General features: G+C 40.1%; 1 protein-coding gene across 13 annotated transcripts; it reads left to right on the plus strand.

Moving 5' to 3' along the window:
- Window positions 1-373: 373 nt before the first annotated feature.
- LOC131236409 (uncharacterized) lies at window positions 374-14,453 on the plus strand. Of its 13 annotated transcripts, none has more exons than XR_009166736.1 (5): window positions 428-772; window positions 10,860-11,195; window positions 11,277-11,335; window positions 12,795-13,279; window positions 14,185-14,453. XR_009166736.1 is itself a non-coding variant. In XM_058233532.1 (2 exons), exons 1-2 carry the CDS (start codon window positions 659-661, stop codon window positions 4,905-4,907), a joined length of 327 nt encoding a protein of 108 aa, XP_058089515.1. In that variant the 5' UTR covers window positions 391-658; the 3' UTR covers window positions 4,908-5,024. The 13 variants fall into 13 exon arrangements, 1 of the variants encoding a protein (XP_058089515.1); XR_009166735.1 differs by lacking the exon at window positions 14,185-14,453 and adding an exon at window positions 13,878-14,106; XR_009166742.1 differs by lacking the exons at window positions 428-772; window positions 14,185-14,453 and adding exons at window positions 5,895-6,211; window positions 6,917-9,691 and having other exon boundaries at window positions 11,121-11,195; window positions 12,795-13,183.
- Window positions 14,454-18,159: the final 3,706 nt, after the last annotated feature.

Below are 18,159 nucleotides of genomic sequence, written 5' to 3' on the forward strand. Positions count from 1 at the left end.
AGATAGGACCGATAGTCAGGGATCCACCCACTCCGATCCATTGAAGCGCTCGTGCACATTTGGGCAAAAGTTAGACTACATGTCACTGATAAAGGAATGGTAGATACTAGGGTGGTAGATGGGTTAGTGGACTCGATTAGCATCTAGACCCGAACCATTTAGACACAATCTTTTTGTTAAATGGTATGGGTCTAGGTCTAATACCAAGCTCAGTTTTTAGCTGGGTCAAAATTTGGTTCCCTATATTAAGTCCGACTTGATTTGACCTGAACTCATTTTAGTAAATCGACAGATTTAGCCTATGTTGGAAGGAATTCATCCAAATTCTATTTTAAACTCCATAAAAATGCTTATATATCTTTATAACTTAAAAAGTCCGGACTAATTAGACATGCACATTTATAAATGGATTTGAGTGGATCTTCTTCTATCCAGACCTAAACGCACCCATTTAGTAAAAGGATCCAGGTGAAAATTTTGAACCCAGACCCTTTAGAAATGGGAGGGTCAGGTTTTGGCTAAACCCACCCGATGCCTAACCATGTACGGTCCTAGTGGGTCCCACGTCGCATCACTCTCTGGAGAGCCTGCCTGTTGAGTTTCACGAGAACGAAAACAAGCCAGGGAGAAGGATGAGAAGAAAACATCCGTTGATGCCATGGCCTCTGCGCTTCTATTCCAAGAGAATAATTATAGGGTTTGGGTTTTCTCCCGCTGCAAGACCAGCAAATCTGATACAGCAGAAGAGAAGAATGTGGTAAGAGGCGAACAGGTAGGAGAGGGAAGTTCTCATGCTGCATTCTTAATTTTGGAATTTCGATTTTCTCTCTCTTATCTATGTTGGCTGGGCGTCTTGGATTTTGTAACTGTATTCCTTTGTTAATTTTCAATCGAGCGGGAAGTTTTGTCATTTGAACTGCGTTTGGATGCACAATTTGATAGAATTGCAATAATTGGTTAAGGATGTGTTCTCCCATTCTTGAAATTCTGCTCGGGCGGAACCCTAAAATGACACCCGGGGTTACAGGAATCCCCTGTAACTCCAAGCTCTGTGGGGCCACCAAGATGCCTGCGTTATATCTACTCCGTCCATCCGTTTGACCAGCTCATTGTATGACAAGAGCCCAAAAATGAGGCGGATCCAAAACTTAAGTGGGTCACACCACAGGAAACCTCATCATTGAAACCATCCTGGGGCCCACCGTGATATTTCTGTGCCATCTCACCCGTTCAGAAGGTGATTCCCACCAGGATGAAGGGAAGACAGAGATCTCAGCCCGATCCAAAACTTCTGGTGAATCCCCAAGAAGGTTTCAATGGCCTGCATTCAATCCCCACTGTTTCTTGTGGGGTAGTCCACTTTTTTTTTTTTTTTTTTTTTTAAATTTTAACATACCCACTCACTCGCACCACAGGGACTTTTTTGTATATACCACAATGGGTACTCGAACCCATGACCTGGTGTTGAGAGTCCACCACTGAGGCATGAGTAAGGACCCCTGAGTTTTAAATCTGCTTGGATTTTGAGATCACGTCCGTAAATGGGTTAGTGCAACCAAAGGATGGAGTGGATATAACACAGACATCATAGTGGGCCCCACAAAACTTAGGGTCGTAGGGGATTCTTGTAATCCAAGGTTCCAGGCAACTCACATCCCCCCAAAAATCATTCCACTCGTTTCCTATCAAATTGCATAATGACGTTTTGACTTCGGAGCCAGTTAACAAAAGGGGGGAAAAGAGCATAAAGAAAAAACCATTCCTCATTCCTATATATAAAGAATATTTACTTTCCCAAACGAACTTCGTTAAGGACACGTGCCACCAATGCCTTCGAGGTTTGAGATATAGTCATAGAATTTTAGTTAAATTCCTTTCAAGTCGTACTGAAAGTAATGTAATTGATTTTGGAGTCTAGTTCCACAAACTTGCTAACTCTCTAGCATGCTCATCCATGCAGCAATCCAACAATGCTCCAATGCTACTCAAGTAATTGCACTAAGTAGAAAATATTAAAACTCAGAGGAGTGAGTTCCAAATGGCGATTCTCGTATATAGGCCTAGGAAATCTCTGGAAGTATATATCAATGGCCCAAATGATGCGATGTAGCATTCATCCTACATTTAGTAATTCTCTTGAAAGTTTATAGACTAATCTACACAAGTTTAGGTGGAACCTGGTTATTGAGTCAATGAGATCTCAACAGCCGAATCATAAAGAAAATGACAAGAGTACACCCACAAGAATATTTGAGTAGAGAGCCTGAATATTTAACAAGGACGCCTCTGATTAAGAGATTGATTTCAAAGCAATCTAATCTACCTAAAATGGTAAGAACCAAATGATGATGAAAGCAGATCTAGGAAATAATCCTCCAAATCTCCAATCACATCTTCAAATTGCCCCCCTATACTTTCAATTACATCTTCCCATATCTTCAATCACATCTTTCAATCAGCTCCTATATCTTCAATTACATCTCCCATATCTTCAATCACATACTCCTATATCTTCAATTACATCTCTTATATCTTCAATCACATCTTTAAATCAGCTCCTATATGTTCAATCACATATTTAAATCAGCTCCTATATCTTCAATTACATCTCCCATATCTTCAATCGCATCTTTAAATCAGTCCATATATTTCCCACAAATAGTAAATTGCAAATCTTGATATGTAGGCCCTAAATCTATAAATAAATAATTCAAAATCAGCACATGTTGGGCTTTACAGTGAGTTGTGGGTTTAGATGAGTTGTGCGCCTACATCAAAACTCTAGAATATTCTAGGATTCTATACACAATTCTACAAGACTCTAGCCCATTCTAGATGTTTTTGCACACTATGTACATTGTACAAGCCTCTTATGTATAATGTGATAAAAAATGGCTATGTCCATAGAGGAGCCTCCAAATCCGTAACTTAAATCCGTCAATATGAATGCTATAGAAGGCAACTACAATTTGGTATCTTTCAAAAAAAAAAAAAAAAAAGAAAGAAAGAAAAAAAAAAACTACAATTTGGTCATTTGTGCTTAATTCAACCATTCAATGCAATTCTACTCCACGGCGCATCTAGAAAAGCATCCTTAGTTGCACAATGGATGCATAAATGCTTTTGACAAGAATAAATATTTTTAGCATTTATCTTGTAGACATGGTATTGTAGTTTTTTTTTCTTTTTTTTTTTTAAAGGATACATGGCATTGTAGTTCATGTCATGCATTTCTAGATTTCCTTTCTTTCAAGGAAAAAAAAAAAGGAAAAGAAAGAAAAGAAAACATTTGAACTAATTTCTGTCAAATGTCACATAAGCTATTATTAGGAAAGAATTTATCTCCTTCCATGTTTACTATGATTCAATATAATCTCTTTGATATATATATATATATATATATGGCGTCATTTCCTTTGTATATATACATCACAATGTATTGAATAGAAATACAAGAAAATCAATTGTCTTCTCCAAATCTTTTTTTGTTCTATATAGTTTTTTCATGGTACCGGAGTGTCCGATTCAGAGCTCTTGATTATTCTTGCTAGATCCTAGCATTTCTTAATCTTTTAATCATTGGGCCCTATTGCTCTACACATTGCCGTCATTGTTGTTATTATCATCCAGGCTGTCACTCGTAGTGGTCACCTAGCCTCATTGGCACCTTTCGGAACCCATCCTTGAGTACCAAACCTTGCAGCCCTTCTGCACAACCATCCCCGCTAGCAACTCAAAACTGGCAGCACCAAACCAACAACCCACCATTACCCCTACCACACCACGTCCCAATCACTGCCCACCCAAAACGCCTTGATCCATCTTCACGCCTGCCTCACAATCGGTCCGTAAAACCCACCATTGTTGTTGTTAGGGCCTGTTTGATTTGTTGTAATTCTTATGAATTAGTGTTGACATATTACTACTGTGGGCCATGGTTGAGCCGTCTGATCATTCACACATTCTAGATCATTCACAATCGAACTTGCGTTTGTTGTTGGTTGTGGATTGTTGTCCAGATCCATCGTTGTGGGCTTCATTGTCATTTTTTATTTTCTCTTTGCCTTAAGTCATTGTGGGCCCGTCATTTTGCTAGAGTGTGGCTGATGTTGGTGAGTCATCTGATCTCTATTTTTGACCATGATTCAATTGGAGAAGCTCAACTTGGTGTTGTAGATTTTTTTTGGTGGACTATTGAACATTGAACTCGTCACACCAATGACTGCTCTCCTGGTTCAAGAAATTAGTTCGTGAATCTTCGTTCGCTGCTCACGCTTCTTTATATCCACTTAGGCTTTTTTTACATGTGATTTCTCTCCTATTTCATGGCCACTTCATCTAGCATGTCGGCTTTTTCATTTTTTTTTTCTTTTCTTTCCTTTTCCAATTCTAATATCTCCTCTCCTCCCACAACTTGGATCATAGACAATGAGACCTCTGCTTACATGACACCCAATTTATCTTCTTTTTTTTTAAAAAAAAAATTAATTTATTTATTACAAACTCCACACAAACATCTTATGCTAAACCCATCACATTGCCCACTGGAGATGTCACCCACATCACTCGTGTTGGCTCGGTCTCTTTCTCTCCAAATTTGGTCATACATGATGTTTTGTGTGTTTTAAAATTCCATTTTAATCTTTTATCTATCAATTAGCTCACCAAAAGTTTCAATTATCTATCATTTTCAGGACCTGTCCTCGAGGAATCTGCTTGAAGTAGGTGAAGTACGAGATGGACTCTACCACTACCGTCCAACCCCTGTCCCTGCACTAACGGCCATTCTAGCTACCCAATCTACAAGCCCTGACCTTTGGCACATGCGTCTTAGTCATTCATTCGCATCTCGATTGTCTCATATATCATTCACTCCACATTTCAGATATCATGGCCACTTCATCTAGCATGTCAGCTTTTTCAATTTATTTATTTATTTTTTCTTTTCCAATTCTAATATCTCCTCTCCTCCCACAACTTGGATCATAGACAGTGGGACCTCTGCTCACATGACACCAATTTATCTTCTTTCTTCTTAATCTTTTTCTTTTTTACAAATTCCACACAAACATCTTATGCTAAACCTATCACAATGCCCACTGGAGATGTCACCCACATCACTCGTGTTGGCTCGGTCTCTTTCTCTCCCAAATTGCGTAAATCCCCTGTAGCGTACGCTACAGGGGTCGTAGCATATGCTACAAGGGGTCGTAGCATACGCTACAGCTACATAGTGCGTAGCGTCCGTAGCATAAGCTACAATGTATTTTTTTACTATTTTAGTTTTATTATTATTTTTTCACGGTTTCTTTGTTTCTAATGTTGAAGATTGTGACACTTGTATTGTACTTGATACTTTTAACCTATGGGCTTTTTATTTCTTTTCATAATTGTGACTTGTGGTTTCAATTAGACATTATTAATTAAAGTGCTTTGCTTAGGAAGTTGTTGATGTGATAATTATTTGATTTGGCTTATGTCTGTGGATTGGCTTTTGATAAATGATAACTAATCACTTTTTTGAACATGCTTATAATTGATAAAATGAATCATCTTTTAGGCATTTTTATATTTTTTTTCCTTTTTTTTTCACTATTTATTATATTTGTCCTATTTTTAAATTAAAAAATAGAAATATCGTGTAGCTTACGCTACACGCTACGTATTTACGCTACACGCTATAGAGGGCTGAGCACTACAAATTCCACACAAACATCTTATGCTAAACCTATCACAATGCCCACTGGAGATGTCACCCACATCACTCGTGTTGGCTCGGTCTCTTTCTCTCTAAATTTGGTCCTACATGATGTTCAATGTGTTCCAAAATTCCATTTTAATCTTTTATCTATCAATTAGCTCACCAAAAGTTTCAATTGTGTTGTCATTTTTTTTTTACCTGTCCTTGAGGAATCTGCTTGAAGTAGGTGAAGTACGAGATGGACTCTACCACTACCATCCAACCCCAATCCCTACACCAACGACCATGCCAGCTAGTCAATCTATAAGCCCCGACCTTTGGCACATGCGTTTTAGTCACCCATCTGCATCTCGATTGTGTCAGATATCATTCACTCCACATACTACTTTTCCTTCCTCTTCTTCTTGTGATATTTGTCAAAGTGTGAAGCAAACCCGTCGTCCTTTCCCATTAAGTTACACTCGCAGCGCATTTCCTTTTGATTTGATTCACTGTAACATTTGGGAAGGTGTCCCGTATCCGTTACAATATATGCCTGTAAAGGCCGATACGTATAGGTAATGGCCATGACCGTTACGCGATATAGGGGTGAAACTAGACAATTGGTTTTTTAAGACCGTATTAGCCGTTATGGTAGTTGTAAAGGCCGTTACGGGGCATAACGACCGTTATTCCTGTAAAAGTCGAAAAACGACCACTTTTTTTTCTATTTAAAAAAAATAAAAAATTGCTTTTCTCATTCCAAAAACTCTCCTAGGTCATTTTACAACTGATTTCGACCACTCTTACTATAGTTTTTAATATTAAAACTGTAGATTGAAGTGATTTGAGCTAATAGAACCTCCAAGGGCCTTTTTTTAAAAAAATATTGAAAAAGTAGTACTTATGCCTTTTTCTGATTTCTAGTTCTAATGCTTGATTGTAATGTGTAAACATTAGAGACTTATAACCATGTTCACAACTTCACTAGACAGCCCGATATAACACTCTCAACAAAGGTGGATCATTACACTACCATAAACATGTTCAAAACAAAAAATGAATACATATTTGGAATATTTACATTATTCCGGATTTTCTAAATATTTTTTCAGAATTTTTCGAACAAATCTAAATTTTCAACCGTTACGGGGTCGTAACGATTGTTACACCCCCGTATCGGTAATGGTGATGACTGTTATGGCCACCATTACGGATACGGAATACCTTGGTGAGTACCCACACAATCTCACACTGGTGCACACTATTTCCTCACCATCATTGATGATTATTCGTTCCAATGTTTATGTTTACTTTTCAAAAACTTTTGTGCCATGGTTAGGACTCAATTCCAATCTTAGGTTCACCAAATTCGCACTCACAATGGTACCAAGTTTCTTTCCAATTCAATGTAAGTTTATTTTTGAGAAAATGGCATGCTTCATCAACAGACTTGTGTTGAAACCCCACTACAGAATGGAATCACCGAATGTAAACATCAACGCCTCCTTGAGGTTGCTTGAGCTCCGCCATTTCAAGCAATCCTACCTTTATCATTTTGAGGAGAATGCGTCTTAATTGCTACTTATCTCATCAATCGTATACCTACTCCTAATCTAGATGATAAAACTCCATACGAAATGCTTTTTAGTAGTAAACCATCTTATGATCATCTTTAGGTTTTTGGATGTTTGTGCTATGCCCCCACTCTTACTTCTCATTGACATAAGTTTGCTCTACCAAACCTTCCTCATGAACAAATGAGTCCAGTGGAGGAAGCAGATCTGGAAAGGCAAGTAGATGAGCCTAGAAAGCCTATAGATCTAATTTCCATGTTAGTCTCATATAGGTCATCAAAGTCTGCAGATGCATTTACACGTCATATCCATGATACTCATGTTGAAATTAGAAAACAGATTAGCATGAGCAATGAAATGTACACGATATTCGTTGACTCTCATCACAGGTTCAGAAAGTTTCAGGTAGGTGACTGTATGATGGTTCATAGAAGGCTTAAACGATGTCCGCAAGAGACCGTTAAGAAACTACAAGCCCGTAGTGTAGAACCTTATGAGATATTATGTAATTTGGGACATGATGCATATATTGTAGATCTTCCACCTGACATGGGTATTAAATCTACATTCAATGTGGAAGATCTTGGATCTTTTAAGGGGCCAATATCTATACCTACTAGCCTTTATTCGATCATCACCCTGATCCTGATGATATCCCTCCTCACCTGTTCTATGACCCTTGGCTTATATCTGACTATTCTTCCTAACATTTATCTCTTTTGTCATACACACCTACCAAGTGAGAAAGGATAGAGGATATCTGGGATGAGCGATTGGTTTCCACACGACATGAAGGTTACGTGGAGTACCTCGTCAAGTGGAAGGGCAAACCAAAGTCACACAATATGTGGATCACAGAGGTGAGCTTCATCAACGAGACTTGAATATCCTCGAGCGTCACCGTAGCTTTATTCCACCGGAGGCAAAATCTCTTCAATCGAGGGGAATTGATGAGGACACCCGAGCAACATACTAAAGGACAAAGTCTAAGCCAATTTCCTTATGGCTAGACGACCATTACATGGGGCTCACTTGACTCAATTCACATTCCTAGCCCCCTACGTGCATATTCGTGCATCTTTGAAGACCTCACACTGGGAAAATGCACGTGGGCTGCAGATAGGAGCTTGATATACACATCGAACCATTGGATCGAGCGGACACGATGATTGGATTGTTGGATTTCGACCGTGGATCATTCTGATGGTTGGATCATCATTGGACATCTTGATCATGGACCCCCATGTGCCACGAAATAGTTTGTTGTTTAGTTTTTTTTACATGTTTCGTTATTTTTATATAGCTCATAGTTGTGGTAAGATTAGGGAGTTGGGAACAACATTTAATTCATTAAGTGTCTTTATGTTAAGAATCTTATTTGAGAGCACCTTTTTGTAAAAGATCTTTTCTAAGACTATAAAGGGCTGGACGTCTCCACCCTAGCCATTATGTATGATATGAATGAAAGAGATTTCTCTCCATTTGCTTTGAGATTGAACAAAAATAAATAAATCATGTGATTGGATTGGTGGTGCGAAACTACGGGAAGCGATTCCCTAGTTATCTTTTCTACTTTTCTCTCTTCTCAACAATGTATCATCTTCTCTCATCTTCTTCTTTTCTTCCTTCTCCATTCTCTTCTTTCTTCTTCTTCTTCTTCGTCTTTTTTTTTTTTTCCTGTTCTTTTAAACCTAACACTAAATATCTAAAACTCTAATCCTAATCTCTCCAAAACCCTAATCCTAAAATTCCTAAATTTCAAAATCCCCAATTTTTCCAAACCCAAATCCCCAAAATCTGAAATCCCTTTACCAAATCATAAATCCCTAATTCCGATAACCTAAAACCCATATTCCCAATTCTAGAAATCCTAAATCCTTAAACCTAAAATCTGACATTCTAATCCAAAACCTCAACCCTAATCTTCCGAACCCTAATTCCTCTAAGCCTAGATACCCCAAACCCATTTCCCATATTCCCTAGCCTTTAAACAGCTATAACACATCAAAAGTCTTACAAGACACATGATTTCCATTGAATTCAGATCTAACCCTATACTAGGACGGAGGGTTCTATCTCTCATAGGTCCCGGTTAATGAATAATTTATGAGATTCGCATGGCAGGCCTGCCATAGTCTTGAATTTGGACATGTCATGAATACGAAATTTCTGAATTTATAGTAAATTAGTTTTATTTTGTTGTTCCATTGCTCTAGTTAATCTGTCTTTTAATTTCACGGTATCATATTAGGTTAGATCATTCCACCCTGCATCAATGGGAGTTGAACTCTATGAGATCTAATCCCCCATTGCTCCTCAGCATATCAGTAGTGTAAAGCAGTTGTCTCTCACTTGACTGGCGATATGTTCGAATCCTACTCAAGGAGATTTGATGAATTCTTATCAGTTACTGATGAAGAGGATTGGTGGCAAGGTGTGAATCTTTGAATTGAACCCAAATTGCAGGCAAACAAATTCTGATTGTACATATCAGATTTGGAGCCAGAAAATCCTTTCCTACTAAAAACACCCACATATAGGAAGCAAGGGAAGCAGGAAATACAGAAGTACAAGAGAAGATAGTTCTAGGGCATAACACACTAGTTTAAGGAGCGTCACACCCCTAAATCAACAACCCATTGCAGGCTATTGTACTAGTCTTTTTTTTCTTTTCTTTTTTTAAATTTAATAAATCGAAGTAATCATCTCTAGTCCATATGCAGGGCCTTGCATCTATAAGCTTTCATACATCCCTTTTCCTATATAAATAGACCTCTTTGCAAGTCGAGTTTCCTGAAAAAAGAGAGAAAAATATCTATGTAATAAAAAATAGGGCACTAAGGAAACCTCTTAACTGTGTGGCCAGAAGGGTTAAGTGGGCTGAAAGGTTGATCCCATACTCAGGTGTTGATCCTGTGGGTCCAACATATCAATTGGTCCACCACATAGGCCATCTGACCAATTACTTGACTGTTTTGGATATCCAGTTGGTCCTGCGGGTCCACCAGACCTAGTGACCTTTGGACCAGCAAGTGGGCCCAGCCTTGCCCTTGCATGCATCCATGTGTGATAGATGGCTGAGATGCATCCACTGGAGGCCCCGACAGCTGCACCTTTTGTGTCAGGCTGGTTGGAGATATCCCTCATGTATTTGTTTTTTTCTTAACTGCATGCTTATTACATAAACATCAATCACTGTTGCAAGATCCAACTGCTAGGTGGAGGGAATGTCTAAATTAAATTAGATCAAATTATCTATTAGGTGAAGCTCTCCAATTCCTCACATTTCCTGGTGACAGTTTCACATCTCAGCAGGTCTAGCTTGTATGATTATGTTAAACTTATAAGGCTTTGTCATTTGTGTGGGTAATCAAGCTAACCCAAATAAATAAATAAATAAATAAAAAATAAAAATTGTGTGGGTAAACAGAACTGTTCAAGAGGTAGGGCTCACCATGAATGGTGCATGGGCAAAGTAATGGTTGCCACAGACCTGTGCTTTGTTGGCTGAGTTGCTAGGACTCTGCTTGTAATGTATTTCTACTTTGTTTTTCCTTTTAGATTCTGTTATTGATGAAGAAAGTGTTTCCATGTTGTCCTAGCCATTCGATCTGTTGACAGTTAACAGGATTTGCATATCCGACCCCAAATAGCAGGGACAAGGCTTGAGGATGATTGCTATTATTATTTGGGGCATGCCACTTTCTTGGTGAGGCAACCCTTGTGGAAGGGTTGGATTCAGTAAACAAACCACAGTGGGCCCACGAGCAGAGTTATAGAACAAGTTTCTTCTACAAACCTTGTAAAGGATCCAGCCCCTTTTCTTTTTGTTCTGATACACTGGTAATACTGTACCTCCGTAGAAAACGTCGGTGCAGCATAAGCCAAAGTAGGAGCAGGAGCTCTCGAAGATGCTAACCATGCTCCCGATCTCCTAGGTAATTATTAGGTCTTCTGATTTGTGGAATTATCAATGACTTGCAATATTAGCACTCATGAAAGAGATCCTGGTATTGCAGGGTCAGACACTGTTCCAGATACTGTGATGTTTCAACCTGTGGGAGGGTGGAGCATGCTGGTAACACATCCATGCCAGTAATACACGCTTAACAGGATTCTCCCTTGCAAGTTTTTCTTCTTCTCAATTGGCAGTGCATGTGGTCTTGCACCCTTGATATTTAGAGCAATTAAGAAAGCAGTATCTTTCAAAGTACTATGGTCTTTTTTATCATGACGTGATGCTGTCTTCTTCACTTCAATGCTAATGCACCAGCATTTTTTTTCTTGAGAATTGATAAGTTTATTGAGAGAGCCAAAAGATAGCACAGAAACAGAAAACAAAACAAAACAAAAACAAAAACAAAAACAACCAACCCCACAGGTTAGGAACCCCAATCCCTACGAAACAAAAAGACCTTTCTAACTGTAGACCCCAAAGGCTCACTTCTATCCCTGTAAAATCTCGTTTCTTTCTAGCCAAATACACCACAGAGTAGCCAACACAGCAAGGCTCCAATTCCGCCTATCTTTAGAACAGGGCCCCCTTTCATGCCAAGACCAAAACAGCTCCTCCATATAATTTGGCATTACCCCTGACTCTTTGAAAGCAGAAAGGATGTTAATCCCACACCCCTTCAAAGAGATGGATGATTGATTCCTTGTCCATGCACATAAGGCAAACATTAGGAAGGACCATTCCTCCCTCATGGAGTTTATCAACTGTCAAAATTCTGTTTCTACACTCAAGCCAAGCAAAGGCCACCACCAACTTCAGGGGAGCTTGGTACCACCAACCACTTGGCCTGGAGAACGGATAACATCAAGAAAAGACCTCATCGTGAACCCACCCGATCTGTCCTTCAGACAATACAGCTCATCTGGGGAGGCTGGATCAGGCCTGAATCCTTCCTAAAGGGAAAGTAACCCCGAGATCTCCTCCATCTCACCTTCGGGGAGCTAGTGCACCAGCATTGCACATCTGGTTTTGCCATTTTGGGTTTTCTACTTCCTTTTTGAGATGAAAACGTCTGTTTCAGAGACGATACTTTGTTAGGTGGTAGCACCCGAGCATGTGCAATGGATGTCTTTTACAGAAAATTAATTATTTGTCTCTCCGAAAATGGAAAAAAGGACCAATGATTGGAGCGTTAGTACAGGAACCCATCAATGAAGAACCAAAGCAGTTAAAAAGAATGGTCATGGAGGCACATGTGATGAATGTGCATTTTCTTTCTTGAGATAACGGTTGGGAAACATCATTTCTTCAATGGCCTCTTCTAGAACAGCCGTGCCTTTGGAGTCTAAAAAGTTCTAGCTATAGGTGTCTCACTGAAAAGAGAGAGTGGAGAATGATTGGTGCATTGCTATGGGCACTCCACTGAAGTGCTAACAAAGACATTGACACCATATGTTTTTTAGTGACAGATCTGATTTATATGCATGAGCTATTCAGTTTGGCCTATGGATTAGATGGAAATTTGCACAAGTTCTTTATGATCCAGATGGGCAATTACCAATGAGAATTAGGGTTTGTGCAGGATTCTGATATCTTGAGAAGCATGGAGTTTCTTCAGATTTGAAGGTAGGACATCTCCCAGTGTCTCCAAGGTGATGATGACGGTCCACTTGCAGCCATGACACAGGTTTAATAGCTATACCACAGGAAGTCAAAAACAAACAGACTCTTCTCAGAAATCGGGTGCAGGCGGATCGTAAAGAAATGACATTGATTACGATGAAACCTCTCTCTAGTGGTAGAACTCATGAGTGTCAAAGTCATTCTTGCTTAAAATAAGTTATTATGATTGTTGGTTGATATTAGATGCATTATGTTACTTTCTCAAATGAAATGTAAAAGATGGCATGTGCAGGAATTGACTACAGCGGTACCCCACGAAGGGGAGGAATTATGCAGTGCTTGAGCTGAGAGATTGTACAATGCAAGTGGAGCTATTGTTCTGTTATCTGAACCATTCAATTATGGGCGCAGTTGTGTATGGTCCACTGGCCAAAAATTTCCCAGGTGAAGAAATAAAAAATAAAAATCCTAAGCCTTTCAATTGGTGGCCAACAAAGAAATGATTGATGAAGAAAGTACAACAACGGTTCCCATTTGCTGGACTTGACTTTGATGTTATGCCATGGGCCCAAAAATCAGCCCTCCATGTAAACTTAGGCAGGCCACACCACAGGGAGCAGATGGATGGCTTGTGGGGCCTGCTGTTTTATGTATATGCCATTCAATTCATCAGAAGCATCCCATGAGGATGAAGGAGCAAAAATTAGGCCATTCCAAAACACAGGTGGGCCACATGAATTTTGCCCCCACCAAGTTTTCAATCCGCCTGATTTTTGGTTTCCATGGTGAGCAGGAGGGGGAGAACAACGCGTACAGGTATGTATGATGCAAACATCACATGGGCCCGACAAGAGCCCGGTGTCTCCGCAAGTAACAGTGGCGCCAGGCTGAAATCACCCTAGTAAGAGAATTTCAAGTTATAGATTTACTAGTTACATTTTCGAATGCTTGAACGGATTGGATAATCTGATCGGTGTGACCTTTGCTTTCTACCCCATGAAATGTGTGTTTCACCCAATATACTTTTGGGCCTGATCAACAGGAGATTGAGTGTCCAGCAGCAACTTGGGAGCACTGTGCATGGCCTGCCATGATATGTGTCAGACATCTGAACCATGTGTCATCAGCTTAGCTGAAACTCAGGCTTGTAGACACCACAAGAAACAGTACCAAATCATGCCTAGAACCACTAAAATCATGTGCTGGGCCCATCTGAGTTGGGCGCACAAAATGAATGATTGAATGTCATATGAACATGGCCTCACACACACCGAAAGTCAGGTGTACCCTCTCCACTGATGTGTTATGGCTCACCTAATATAGGGATTGACATGATTTTTGGGTTCCAGGCGTGAAGAGGATGGGTCCATCAGGTGGAAATATTGAATTTCCAGCATCCATCGTGGTGGGCCACAGAGGTGCACTCTACTATGACTTCCGATAGTGTCGACTCCATGTGATTGGGACCCACATAAATACGGCAGCCTTAACGATGACCTCAAGTAACCAAATTATTATAGCAATGATGACTAACAGGGAGGCAGAAAATAAAAAGTCAAGCTTGCAGTGTCCTTTCCACTTGAATTCTTGCTAGAGTATACACAAATCGTGGTATTTGGTTGTCCACCATGCAAGCAAAGTATATTGTAAGATCCAATAATACAAAATTAGTCTCGTGCCTTAGAAAATTGCTTGTCTGAGTTCATGCAAGGCTGTCATCAGATCCTTCTGTGGGGACGGTCTTCGTCTTCATCCGACACCTCTTTGGCGTCTGTGTGGAATTTATTTGATTCGATCCCATTTAAACAAATGTCATTATTGAGATCTCTAACATAAAACATTCACCAGTGTAGTTTTTGAAGGGAGCGAATTCCATCAATGTCTATGTCAGCCGCCGTCATCTACTTACGTTTATATAAACTATACACAGCAAGCTCAGTGTATACACCACCTCTGTCGCTGCATCCACTCTTCATCTATTAGGACCGTCTGATCGAAAGCCTCCATCTTGAGTGGGCCATAGCCACGAAAACTCAATAAAATTTACGAACAGTGGTCCACGAAAGACTAATCAGATGGCCAGTATATTTCAAGTGGTGCATTTTTTATTTATTTTTATCTTCATCCAATCGAAGAGATGGCCCACCCATCAGACGGTAGAAGGTCCCTACACGAATTTGTGGTGTATAATTCTTATACACGGTATCATTATTCATTACTCATTGTTTGATGATTGAATATAGTGAATGATTGAAAAACCAACAACCCCATTTGTGATCTGTCCTCATACAATGTGTGGTCACGATCAACGGCGTGGGAGATGACAGGATTATGAGGGGCCGCATTAAATCCAACCCAAATGGTGGTGTCTTCCAATCCAAAGACAAGCAAGCAATCCCTTGTCTACTAACTAATAAGAGAAGCCTCTCACCAGACAAGAGAGGCCAATGTGCCCACCTCCCCAAGAATACAATCAAACAAGAGTAACAAAAATTCAATTTTGTACGGGTGTGATAAAATACCCAGAGCGAAGGAGCTTGAGTTGGCATTGACAAAATCCAAATTCTCATATCTCGGGACCCTTGCTGTAATTTGAAGGCATCTTCTGTATGCAGGCGGGGCACATGGTCCACTGATCCAGGACGTTGATGGCTCCCGCCGTGGTGGGCCATACCCCCCAAAAATCTGCTATTAGGACGCCGTGTCTATAGCAACTGTCTACTTCTGACTTGGGTGGTTTTTCGAGTGCGGTCTAACTACACTCGGGCCCTTAGATTGGTGCTGAATTAACAAACGATGGGCCCCAAGTGTACAGAATACATATAAAGGACAGGAGGATAGTGTATATATATTCCAACCTATAGATCCAAGCCGTCCATTACATGCAGCAACATTTCATGGGGTACCAAACAAATATCACCCATATGGGATTTATCTTATTCGCCCCTAAATTGAACTTTTTTTTTGTTTTTTTTTGTCAGGTATTTATTTTTAAAACATAAAGGAGATGGTTAGGATGGTTTAACGGAAGTGATTCTTTGATTGGACCTACTTTTTGTAAGTGATCTACAATCCATTATGTTTTCCATTGATCCAATGCTTAGATTTGTTTGTTGGTGCTTTATTAACATAGCAGCCCTTGAAATGTTATTTTTGTATCTAATGGAAAGTTCAAATTGATGAATTGGACCAACAAAGGATACCAATACAACTAGGAGTACCGTAAGGTACAGCCCTTTAAGGGCATTGCCTCATTTCTCTTTCTTAAATTATTATGAAATGAATATTAGAAATCAATGTCTCTGTTGTACTTTTTATACCCAAGTTACACCCAACCTGCCCTCGACCTCACGATAAGCTCCCGTGGGGTCGAGCTGTGTGGGCCCCACCGTGATGCGTGTCGATCATCAATATCGTGCATTTGATGGGTCCCCTCTAAATTATGGGATATCCAAAAATCAGCCGTATACGGAACTCAGGTGGGCCATACCATCTAAAATCATGTGAAGACACCGTTAAAACATATAAAAGCACTTGGTGGGGCCCACCTGAGTTTTTAATGCTGCTAAAACTTGGTCTGAACCCTCATCCAAGTGGGACACATATAATGGATGGGCTGGATTTGCAAACCACATCTAAGTGGGCCCAAAAAATGATTATGAATGTTTTAATGGTGCATGGCCCGTCCCCACTTCTGTATGTGGTGTGGCCGACACAAGTCACGGATTGACTTGATTTTTGAGACCTAGGCCCACGATGGGATGGTGCATCTGACTGATGAGGTAGATTTTCGAAACGCATCACGGTGGGGGCCACACAGCTCGACCTCATGGGACGAACTCGTGGAAAAGGTACTATGCACTTGACCTCACGATAAGCACCCGTGAGGTCGAGCTGTGTGGGCCCCACTGTGATGCGTGTCGACCATCAACACCGTGCATTTGATGGGTCCCCTCTAAATTATGGGATATCCCAAAAATCAGCCATATATGGAACTTAGGTGGGCCGTACTATCTAAAATCATGTGAAGACACCGTTAAAACATATAAAAGCACTTGGTGGGGCCCACCTGAGTTTTTAATGCTACTAAAACTTGGTCTGAACCCTCATCCAAGTGAGACACACATAATGGATGGGCTGGATTTGCAAACCACATCTCGGTGGGCCTAAAAAACTGATTATGAATGTTTCAATGGTGCACGGCCCCTCCCCACTTCTATATGTGGTGAGGCCCACACAAGTCACGAATTGACTTGATTTTTGAGACCTAGGCCCACGATGGAATGGTGCATCTGACTGATGGGGTAGATTTTTAAAACGCATCATGGTGGGGCCCACACAGCTCGACCTCATGGGATGGACTTGTGAGGTTGAGCGCATAGTACCTTTTCCCATATATATATATATATATATATATATATATATATATATATATATATATATATATATATATATATATATATATATATATGGGAAAAGGTACTATTCGCTCGACCTCACGATAAGCTCCCGTGAGGTCGAGCTATGTGGGCCCCATCATGATGCATGTCAACCATCAACACCACGCATTTGATGAGTCCCCTCTAAATTATGGGATATCCCAAAAACCAGCCGTATACAGAACTCAGGTGGGCTATACCATTTAAAATCATGTGAAGACACCGTTAAAACATATAAAAGCACTTGGTGGGGCCCAACTGAGTTTTAAATGCTGCTGAAACTTGGTCTGAACCCTCATCCAAGTGGGACACACATAATGGATGGGCTGAATTTCCAAAACACATCTCGGTGGGCCCAAAAAATGATTATGAATGTTTTAATGGTGCACGGCCCCTCCCCACTTCTGTATGTGGTGTGGCCCACACAAGTCACGGATTGACTTAATTTTTGAGATCTAGGCCCACGATGGAATGGTGCATCTGACTGATGGGGTAAATGTTCGAAACGCATAACGGTGGGGCCCACACAGCTCGACCTCATGGGACGGACTCGTGAGGTCGAGCGCATAGTACCTTTTCCACATATATATATATATATATATATATATATATATATATATAATATTTGATGCGTGGGAAATTTGCTCTTTGAATTTGGATTCTTTTCGAAGAGGATCAACTTGGAGGGAGTTGTATAGAAAACAAAAAAACTAATAATTGAGTATTTCAAACCTGGTATTGTGATGGTCGGTATTGACACCAAAAGGGCTAATTTATGAAGGGCTGAAATAATCCAATGTAATAACTTTTATTTCCCTTCTATCCACCATACAAATTGAGATCGATCGTATAAATGGTTTAAATCACTAGATTTCGTTCTAGATT

This window comes from Magnolia sinica, chromosome 2 (assembly GCF_029962835.1).
Source record: "Magnolia sinica isolate HGM2019 chromosome 2, MsV1, whole genome shotgun sequence".
Taxonomy (NCBI): Eukaryota; Viridiplantae; Streptophyta; class Magnoliopsida; order Magnoliales; family Magnoliaceae; genus Magnolia; species Magnolia sinica.